Source organism: Epinephelus moara, chromosome 17 (assembly GCF_006386435.1).
Source record: "Epinephelus moara isolate mb chromosome 17, YSFRI_EMoa_1.0, whole genome shotgun sequence".
NCBI lineage: Eukaryota > Metazoa > Chordata > Actinopteri > Perciformes > Serranidae > Epinephelus > Epinephelus moara.
In genome coordinates this window covers 6,676,902-6,687,702 of record NC_065522.1, presented here as the reverse complement: position 1 = coordinate 6,687,702, position 10,801 = coordinate 6,676,902, and the positions used below count along the sequence as shown (strand labels likewise).

The following is a 10,801-nucleotide window of genomic DNA, read 5'->3' as shown; positions in this document are numbered from 1 at the left end:
ATTCATCATCTCATGTCACGACCTGAGGACAGCCAGTGGAACCTGAGAAACACAACTCACTATTTACTTCTTCTTTTTAATTGTTTTTAATTGTTTCATTCTTAATTATTTATTTATTCATTTATTTCTCGTATCAACATCAACACACACACACACACACACACACACACACACACAACTTCAACACAAACTACCACAATCTTTGTGCCTGCCATAGACTGAGAGACAGGAAGTGACACACATATTTGTTGTTTGTTGTTTTCTTCTTTTTTTGTTATTACTGTTATCATTATTATTATTGTTATTACTGAGATTGATTGAATGTGACTATGACTGTGATGGAGTCAATCATAGTTATACATATTATACATACAGTATTACCAACAGTATAGATTATAACAAATTTATTGTAAATATTGTTTTCCTTTATTGTTATTATTATTTTGAATTCCAAACGCTTGCTTTGGCAATATGTACAGTGTTATCTCATGCCAATAAAGCCAGAGAGAGAGAGAGAGAGAGAGAGAGAGAGAGAGAGAGAGCGAGAGCGAGAGCGAGAGCGAGAGAGAGAGAGAGAGAGACAAAGTGGCATCTGTCAGGCAGAATACTAGTAAAATATCTATCTCTCCTGGTGATGTGTGTGCTCCTCCGGCACCGTCTGCCGTTTTCGAACAGTTTGAGACAATTTCTCTGTCGTTTTTCCACTAAGGTGGTTAATGGCGTGAAACCTACTAACTGTCCCTTAGATATTATTCCTGCCAAATTCTTAAAGGAGGTTTACCATTCTGTTGGGTCAAGTCTCCTTGTTTTTATTAACTCCTGTTTTAGTTCAGGGTCTGTCCCAGCTGCCTTCAAACACGCTGTGGTTAGGCCCCTCCTAAAACAAACCCATTTTGACCCCTCTGTGCTGTCCAGTTTTAGACCTGTCTCCCATTTGCCCTTTCTTTCTAAGGTCTTAGAAAAAGTTTTTTTATACAATTAGTCATTTTTAGAGACAAAGTATGTTCTTGATAAATTTCAGTCTGGTTTAGGTGCACAATGATATGGCCTTGTCTGTGGATGCTGGGAATCCCGGTGTGCTGGTGCAGCTGGACCTCACCTCTCGCATAGAGCAGTATGTAGGCATCCATGGCACCACTCTTCAATGGTTTAGGTCGTACCTGGCTAATAGGAGCTTTTCTGTGATGATTGGTGACCTCCACTCACCACATGCATCTCTCCCTTGTGGGGTGCCACGGGGATCTATTCTTGGCCCTATCCTCTTTTCATTGTGTTTGCTACCTCTGGGATCAATAATAATAAAACACAATCTGTCTTTCCATCTTTATGCAGATGATTTACAGATTTATTTGAAAGTACTGCATTTCATAAGTTAATGGATTGCATTAGTGACGTCAAGCAGTGGCTGGCACGAAACTTTCTGCACCTGAAGGACAGCAAAACTGAATGTATTTTGTTTGTACTTCACCTATGTCGAATGTTAGTTCAACAACCTGTAGCACTCTGGCCCCCTTTTTAAACCACATGTAAAAAATCTTGGTGTAACATTTGACAATGGTTTAAAATTCGATAAACAGATTAGTTCTGTTGTTTTCTGTTGTCTTTTTCCAGCTCTGTCTCTTGGCCAAAGTGAAGCCTTTTCTCAATCGGCAGGACCTTGAGAAGGCAATTCATGCATTCATCAGCTCACGATTAGATTACTGTAATAATAATAATAATAATAATTATAATAATACATTTTATTTATAAAGCGCTTTTCAAAGTTCTCAAAGTCACTTTACAGCGACGGTTCAAACACATCAAAAAACAATTTTCAGCAAAAGACATCGAAGACAAAGAGGAATACAATGGGAGTGAAAAAGCAAATAAATAAATAAATGAATAAAAGTAGCTAAACACTAAAAGCAGAACGGAACAGGTCAGTTTTGAGTAGTGATTTGAATGATGGGAGGTCAGTGTAGTCATGGATATGTTTTGGGAGGGAGTTCCAGAGGGTGGGGGCAGCAATGGAGAAGGCTCTGTCCCCCCAGGTTCTGTGCTTGGTCTTGGGGACGGTGAGAAGGTTGGCATTGGAAGAGCGGAGGCTGCAGGAAGGGATGTAAGGGTGGAGCAGGTCTGTGAGGTAAGAGGGGCCTGGTTGTGGAGGGCTTTATGGGTGAGTAGGAGGAGTTCGAAGTGGATGCGTTGTGGAACAGGGAGCCAGTGGAGGTTCTGAAGGGCAGGGGTGATGTGGTCGCGGGAGCGGGTGTGAGGCGGCAGAGTTTTGGATATATTGGAGTTTATTGAGGAGTTTGGAGGTTGTGCCATAAAGGATGCTATTGCAATAGTCAAGGCGGAATGTAATGAAGGCGTGGATCAGGGTTTCAGCAGCATTGCGAGAGAGTGAGGGGCGGAGGCGAGAAATGTTTTTAAGGTGAAAGAAGGCTGTTTTAGTGACTTGTTTGATGTGTTGGTCGAAGGAGAGGTTGGTGTCGAAGATGATACCAAGGTTGCGGCAGTGAGGTGAGGGGGACAGGGTGGAGTTGTCGATGGTGAGGTGGAAGTCTTTGGCTGTTTGGGTGAGGGAATTTGGACCAATTAGGATCATGTCGGATTTGTCACAGTTGAGTTTAAGAAAGTTTTCTTGCATCCAGGATTTAATTTCGGAGAGACAGTTTGACAGGGTGGAGTGGGTTAAATGGGTGACGGATTTAGTGGAGATGTATAGCTGGACATCATCAGCGTAGCAGTGAAAACAGAGACCATGACGACAGATGATTTGACCAAGGGGGAAGAGGTAGAGGATGAAGAGGAGAGGACCAAGCACCGAACCCTGGGGGATGCCTTGGGACAGGGGGGCAGTTGAGGAGGAGCAGTTGTTGATGAAGATGAATTGTTTTCTGTCAGTGAGATAGGAATGTAGCCAGGTGAGGACATTGTCAGTCATGTTGAGGGTTGAGGGTTTGCAGGCGGGAGAGTAGGATGGAGTGGTTGATGGTGTCAAAGGCGGCTGTGAGATCAAGGAGGAAGAAGATGGAGAGTAGGCCGGAGTCTGAGGAGAGGAGGAGGTCGTTTGTGACTTTGAGGGCAGTTTCAGTGCTGTGTTTTGTGCGGAATCCAGATTGAAATTGTTCGAAGGGGTCATTATTGTTGAGGTGGGATTTGATTTGTGAGGCAACGACACATTCAAGGATTTTTGAGAGGAATGGGAGATTGGAAATTGGCCGGAAATTGCTCATGATGTCAGGGTTGAGACCAGGTTTTTTAATGATGGGGGTGACTGCAGCCAGTTTGAGTGAAGGAGGGGCAGAGGCAGAGCTGAGGGAGGAGTTGACAATTTTTGAGACAAGCGGGGAGATGGTGGGGAAGCAGTGCTTAACAATGGCGGATGGGATGGGATCTAGCATGCAGGTGGAAGTTTTCATGGTTGAAATGATTTTAGACAGCTCAGCTGGGGAGACAGGTGCGAATTTGGAGAGGGGCAGGGTGATAAGATGGGTGGAGGGGGGTGAGGAGGGTGTGGGGGTGTGGGGGGTGGTTAGAGAACTGTGGATGGTGTCAATTTTGGTTTGGAAAAATGAGAGGACGGAATTGCATTTTTCAATGGTGAATGAGTTTGAAATATTGTCACTGGGATTAAGGAGTTTGTTTACGGTGGAAAAAAGAGCCTTTTGGTTATTGGAGCTGGTGTGAATGAGGTTGGAGTAGTAGGTAGAGCGGGCAGTATTGAGGGCGGCTTTGTACTGTCGGAGGTGGTCTGTGTAGGCTTGGCGATGAACTGTTAAACCGGTCTTTTTATGCAGTCTTTCGAGCTGACGCTTGTGGGATTTCATTTGGTGGAGTTCGGGGGTGTACCAGGGGGCTGAGTGTGTGAATGAGACAGATTTGGTTTTGATGGGGGCCAGTTGATCGAGACAGGAGGAGAGAGTGTTGTTGTAGTAGTTGACAAGCTCATTGGGGTCATCAGACAGCGGGGGAGGGAAGGTAGACAGAGTGCTGGAAAGAGAAGCTGAGAAATCTTGAGGGGAGATGGATCTGAGGTTTCTGAATGATATTATGCGTTTGTCCTTGGGGAGGGGGGTGGGGAGATGAATGTCCAAGATGATAGCCAAGTGGTCGGAGATGTGGAGATTGATGCTGGAGAGTTGTTGGATGGTGAGACCGGTGGAGCAGACTAAGTCCAAAGTGTGGCCATGATTGTGAGTGGGGAAGTTGACATGTTGAGTGAGATTGAGGCAGTCCAGTAGATCAAGAAATTCAGAGGCATGTTTGCAGTTAATGTTGTCAATGTGGTAGTTGAAGTCGCCGAGGAGAAGAACAGAAGGTGAGATGGCTGAGAGCTGTGTAACAAAATCAGAGAAGCCAGAGAGGAAAGATGGATTGGGCTTGGGAGGGCGGTAAATAACAGCAGTGACCAGGGGAGTGGGGCCGGGGAGTTTAAAAGCAATGTGTTCGAATGACTGAAAGGAGGGAGTGGATATGATGGTGATTCTTAGGTCACTCTTATGGACTGAGGCCACACCGCCGCCTCTTCAAGTGAGACGGGGCTGGTCAATTTAAGTGTATCCGGAGGGGGTGGCTTGGTTGAGTGAAAAATAGTCCAGATGTTTGTGCCAGGTTTCCGTGATGCAGAGGAAGACTAGGTTTTTGTCAGTACTGAATTCATTTAAGATGAGTGCTTTGTTGTTGAGTGAATGGATTTTTAGCAGTGCCAGTTTGAGGAAATGCTGCTGTGTGATTGGCTGTGAGGAATGGCGGAGTTGGCGGAGGTTGGGATTGGACCGTTTGACGTGTTTTATTGAGAGGTTACATTTGTTCACAGAGTTTAACCTGTTATAGGGACGGAGAGGTCTGACTCAGATGATAGACTGAATGGGGAAAGCAGCAGCAGGTGGGGACAGTGACAGAGCAGCAGCAGGAGGGGACAGTGACAGCTGGGGCAGGAGGAGGTACCCAGAGATGACACCAGAGAGCAAAACGGTGTGTGGGTAAACACTATCAGTCAGTCATGTGGGTAGCTTTGTACAGCGTGCTGTAAATTGGCAGCTAACATTTGGCTGCCCAGTTTATTGGGATGAAAACCGTCACTTTATAAAAAGGACTGTCGGCCCCTGAATAAAATAAAATTATCAATTATCAGTAATGCCCTTTATGTTGGCCTCAGCCAGTCTCCCCTTTCACGTCTTCATCTTGTACAGAATTAACAAACACGCCCAGACGTGAAGACATCACTCCTGTGCTGTCGTCACTCCACTGGCTTCAAGTTCGTTTTAGGATAGATTTTAAAATTCTGTTGTTTGTTTTTAATGCTATTAACGGCCTGGCTCCTCCCTACTTGTCAGAGATTTTAACTTTCCGTGATAGTGGCAGGGCCCTGCGTTCATCTGGTCAGCTTCTGTTAGAAGTCCCAAGGTCGTGCTACCAACAATGGGGTGACAGTTCTTTCGCTGTTGCTGCTCCAAGATTGTGGAACAAGTTCCCCCCTGACATTCGCACCACTACTGATCTCGGCCTTTTTAAAACTAAGCTGAAGACCTACCTTTTTAGAATGGCTTTTAATTCTGACTAGGGCTGTCCTTTTTTAGGTTCATTTATTCTGTTTAATGTATTTTATCTATGTTGAAAGGCTCTTAATACCCTGCAGCACTGTCACACTTTCCATTGTTTTTCTTTTATGTATTGTCTTGTTGTTTATTTAATGGTTACTTCATGTACTTTCATTGTTATTTGACACTGTTGTTAAGCACTTTGGGTACCTTTGGGTTTTGTAAAGGGCTATAGAAATAAATGTTGACTGACTGATCATCCTCTGTCTTAACTTTAATGTTACATTTAAAGAGGCAACAGATAGCATCTTTTCCTAAATATATCATTATGAAAATAATGTTGGTTGCACAAGCTAGAGGCCACAGTAAAATCAGAATATCGCAGGAAAAAAATCTGCTTTACGGCAGGAAACGCGTCATGTATTGCGAAATTGGTCGGTCAACCAATCAGGGACTGGAGCTGGTCCTTATGAGGAGTTGGGCATGAGATAGTTGAGTCACGAGCACAATGGTAGACGGACAAAGTTTGGAGACAAGTGAAAAACGGCCTAGCAAAAGAAAAGGAGCTCCTCTGTGTGAGGAGGCAAAGAAGAGCAAAAAGGAGAGTGATAAAAGAAGAGGAAAAACAAGAGTAAACCTCAGTCAGGCGTTCAAGAGATGGAGGGAGCTCCGTGACCAAAGAGGCTTAAAAACCGATGTCCAGCTAGCTTTCTTTCTAATGGATCAGTAAGTAACACTGCTAAATGTTAGCTAGACCAGAGAGGAATGTACTGTACTGGCTGCTAGTTCATTCCTAGCTGGGCAGCATCGCCGCAACCAGGGAGCGGGTAGCGAGTGTTGGTCGGCTGACATCCTCGTTGCCATTCTACGGCAGCCCTCGGACAGTGATACCTCCCTCCCTTCCTTCTGTTCTCTTCTCACGGAGGCAGCTATCGACGGACATCGCCCAGCTAAGTTACGCCCAGCTAAGTGAACACTGGACTTTGTTTCCCATTCAATTTGAGCTCCAACCGGCCGCATCGTTTCCATACGGTACTGGTACGGTTTATTCTAGAATGGGGACTGTTTACATGTGCATATTGGTATAATTCCACTGTGTTTACTGTTGTTTGTACTGATACTGTACATATTGGTATAATTTACTGTGAGTTGTTTGTACTGGTACTGTGCATTCTGCTATAATTTTTGCATTACTATTTGTTTTTTCTTCAGATAAATCTGATAATTGTTGCTCTGTCTCTTTACTCATTTATTTAGTAGAGTGTCCACACACCTTCTCATTCTACACATACATAGAGGTATACTGGTGGCTTTACAGCCCACATTTTATTTTCAGAATACCCTGGGGGAGGACACAGACACAGACACAGACACAGACACAGAGACACAGACACAGACACAGACACAGACACAGAGACACAGACACACACACAGACACACACACAGACACACACAGACACACACACACACACACACACACACACACACACACACACACACACACACACACGTCCCTGCCAGTGTTAAAATTAAATCATGCTAATCACCCTGTACTGCCATCTCCATATTGTAATAGCGGGGTTTAAATTTTGACTCTCGGCTACTTTCAACAGCTCAGGCTCATTGGAGATGAGTCAGGCCTGCGCAGATCTGATCACCAGTGATCGCAACACAATGCATGCTGGTTAGATTTGTGTCCAACTTCATCCTGACTTGCTCTTCCGTCATACAAAAGGGATTTTCGAAGGGGGATACAAGATGGCGGCGTAAACAGTATATAGTGGATAAACTTCGTGAGACAGTGGACACAGTACATCGCTTGGGAAAGAAGAATAACGCCACTACCAACAAAATGCCCAGACCAATAATCATACAGTTCGCAATGCCAACTATTCAAGATGAGATATGGAAAAAAATCCAGAGAGGCGAGAGTCTGCAAAGAGGTGAACATTCAGTTCAAGGAGGACTTTTCAAAGGAGGATCGTGAAGCCCCGGCTAAGCTGTGGCCCAAGGTGCAAGAAGCCAGAAGAAATGGGAAAAGAGCCTTTCTCAAAGAAGGCTACGCACTCATTGAGGGACACAGAATTGACCCATAACTGATATTTTCAGCAAGGTAATATTCAAGCACTTTGTCAAAATATACATGGTTTCATTACAAGTATATTTGATGAGAATTTAAACTGATAATACTTCATAAGACAAAATTTAAAGCCCAATAAGTTGGTATGGTTATGTTCTAAGGGCAACATATTTCATTCCTGCATTATAAGCAAGTTAAAGACATATCGAAAACAGTTACATTATAGATTATGTCTATTTCTTTTTTATCTTTGAATGTTAGGGGGTTAAAAACAGTGTTAAGTGAAAAGCAATCTTTTTATTTTGCAAGGAACAAAAATCAAAATGTGTTTTCTTACAAGAGACTCATTCTGTTATGACTGACGAAAAGTTTTGGAAAGGTCAGTGGGGCGATTCTGCTTTTTTTGCACATGGAACTTCTCATTCAGCTGGAGTAATGGTATTATTTAACAGGTTTCCAGGCATGATAATTGACAATAAAACAGATACATAACGTCATTGGTTAATGGTAGTAGTAGAGATAAATGACAAACGTTACATTTTAGTGTGTATTTATGGTTAGAATAATAAAGCTGCGGACAGGGACATGTTTGCAGAACTAGGTAAACTTGTGAATGATTGGAAAATAACCTACACTTCAGATCAAGTGATAATGGGTGGAGACTTCAACATAGTTGACATGTGATTTGGAAATTTCAAAACTGCCTATTAAGTTGTCAGATTTCCATAAACAGGTACTGCATTACTGGAAAATGATATATACCCATAATTTCACACCACATGAAAGATGAAAAGAGAAAAAGAAAAAGTATAAGTAATATCAATCTGTTGATAGAAATGTTATTTTATATGCAAATATTTTAATAAAGTATTTCTTGTACATGGGGGCAGCTTTACTAAAAACTACAGTATATTTTTTAACATCACAATTAACAAGTCATGTGGAAAGCAGGCGAAATGACACACACTAAACAGGGAACCAGAGTGCCCCCCTACAGAGGCTGAGCCCCCAGTGTCCTCAGACCCTGGACACGCCCCTGTTAGAGTCTCTAAATTAATAACTGACTCTCTCAGAAGGTAAATATATTTATTTTGTAGTTTAATTACATGTAACCAGTCATTCCTCACCACTGTAACTACATAATAAAGAAAGAAATAATCGCAAACAAGCCTGTTGTTTGTTCTGCAAGCTCTCGCAAGATCACGAAATGCGCCGTGTGGGAAATCTCCATGAAGAAACCACACAGAGCAGTCAGTATTATGTGTACAAAACATGAGCTGATAAAAGCTCCACTATAACTGGACACCCAGAGACAACAACCTGTCCTTCATCACCAACTGTCTCTGTCCGTCAAACCGGAAGTCCACTGTCCCTGAATCCCAGCAGACAGAACAACCAAGGCTATTCAAGAGAAAGCTGAGACACGGGGTCAAACATGGGGGGATTGCACATGCGCAGTGTAACTTGAGCTGCGATGCTGGAGGGTGACAGCAGGGGCGCTAGATAAAAAGCGCAGGATCCGCTCAGGCGATCAAGGAGTGCGCTTGGTGCGGTCTGCTTAGACTTTTGGATGGCGGCTGCCTGAAGTTGTTGGAATTGCATCTCTGTCATTCTCACCCACAACGCAGGCCACCAGTGACAGTCCAATAATAAGCTGTGAAAATGACATGCATGCACATCCCCTTTATTCCGCGGTCTCACGCCATCTACTGAGCCTTTGAGGAAGTCCAGACCAGATTTTACTGCGCATGTGCAATCCCCCCATGTTTGACTCTTCCCTTCTCTTGAATAGCCTTGAGAACAACCCGGAGCACTGACCGCAGACCAAGGCATGGACTGTCACTGGTGGGCAATTTCAATAGTCACAGGAGCGGTACCTCAGCCAAACCAGCAGATGGGGTGCTTTCGTAGGCACTCCTTCTGCTGGCAGAGTACCTCTGCTCTGAGTGTTTTCCCACCAATCTTTTAGTATGTCCGAATGGACCCAACTTGTTTAGTAGGTAGGAGTAGTATCTAGTGGTAGTACGTAGTAGTAGTATGCAGTATGCCAGTGGGCCTTTCGGACGCAGCCCCCGTGTCTCAGCCTTCTCTTGAATAGCCTTGCCGACTGGAAACCAGTACAGGAAAAAAATGGCCGCCACGAGGCTCAGAGTGAACCAGACAATGAGCGGATGATCCACGGAGCCTCGAGACTCTTCCTCGTGTCTTTAGTGTGGCTGCTGTGAAGCCGTTTTTATCAATGACGTCATCAACACTCACCTCAACATCGCTGCTATCAGAGGACGAGCCTGCTGCTTGTCTTCTGGGGACCTTGTTGCTCCGGTGCTCCGGGTTCTGCTTGTCCTCCTCCATTCCGCTCCTCTACTACTCCTCTTGCTCCTGGGTTGCGTCAAGTAGTATGGATTGTAGTAGACCAAATTAGTATGTAGTATGTCCGAAACCGTAGTAGGGAAGAGCAGTATACTAAACACGCCTACAGTGTAATATGATGGCAGAGCATACAGCAGGGCTACTACTTACCCAAAATGCACCGCGGGCTTCTTCTTCGTCTTCTTCTTCATTGTAGACGTTGCACGGCATTTTACCGCCCTCATCAGTCTCCTATTTAAATGCAGCGTGGTCGCTGCCCGGCAAGATTCAAAACATCATGGCGGAGCAACGCATCAATACAGATGTGACTACACGCACACTTTGTTAAAGTTGCACAAATATACAATTATCAACACACACAGTTTTCATTGTTCAAAAATGTATTTCTGCTAATATGATTATGAACAAAGCGGTCTGTTTTATACCAGTAAGTTAGTTTGATATTGGACATTCACATTCGTTTGACATTCAAAAGAAATCAACAAACAACAATAATAAAATAAATAATGATAATAATAAATACTAGTACTGTTAAAACAAATGATGATTAAGTTTGGCATAATGAAAGTACATCATGGCAGAGCAGTTTTATTGGATGTCATTGTACTGTGTGAGGTGACAGGTGTTCAAAGTGACTCAGCCTACACACATGACAGAATGTGCTGGTGGAAATGCTGTATCTAGATATTGACATTCAATGAACTAATCACTTGATTGACACATGATGTTAGCATTGTGACATGTGAACAGTTTAAAGAAAAAATCTTCACACGTGGGCTGTCTTTCTTGAGTTTTAATAAGCATTCATGAATGGAGACACTCACAC

General features: G+C 43.6%; 1 protein-coding gene across 1 annotated transcript in view; it reads right to left on the bottom strand.

Annotated features, from left to right (window-relative positions):
- The window catches only part of LOC126404426 (zinc finger protein 239-like), a 36,755-nt gene extending 26,478 nt beyond the window's left edge, over positions 1-10,277 (bottom strand). The window contains exon 1 of the mRNA XM_050067625.1: positions 9,865-10,277. Coding sequence (XP_049923582.1) covers positions 9,865-9,957 — 93 coding nt within the window. The 5' untranslated portion in view covers positions 9,958-10,277. The remainder of the gene's footprint in view (positions 1-9,864) is intronic.
- Between the last annotated feature and the right edge of the window lie 524 nt (positions 10,278-10,801).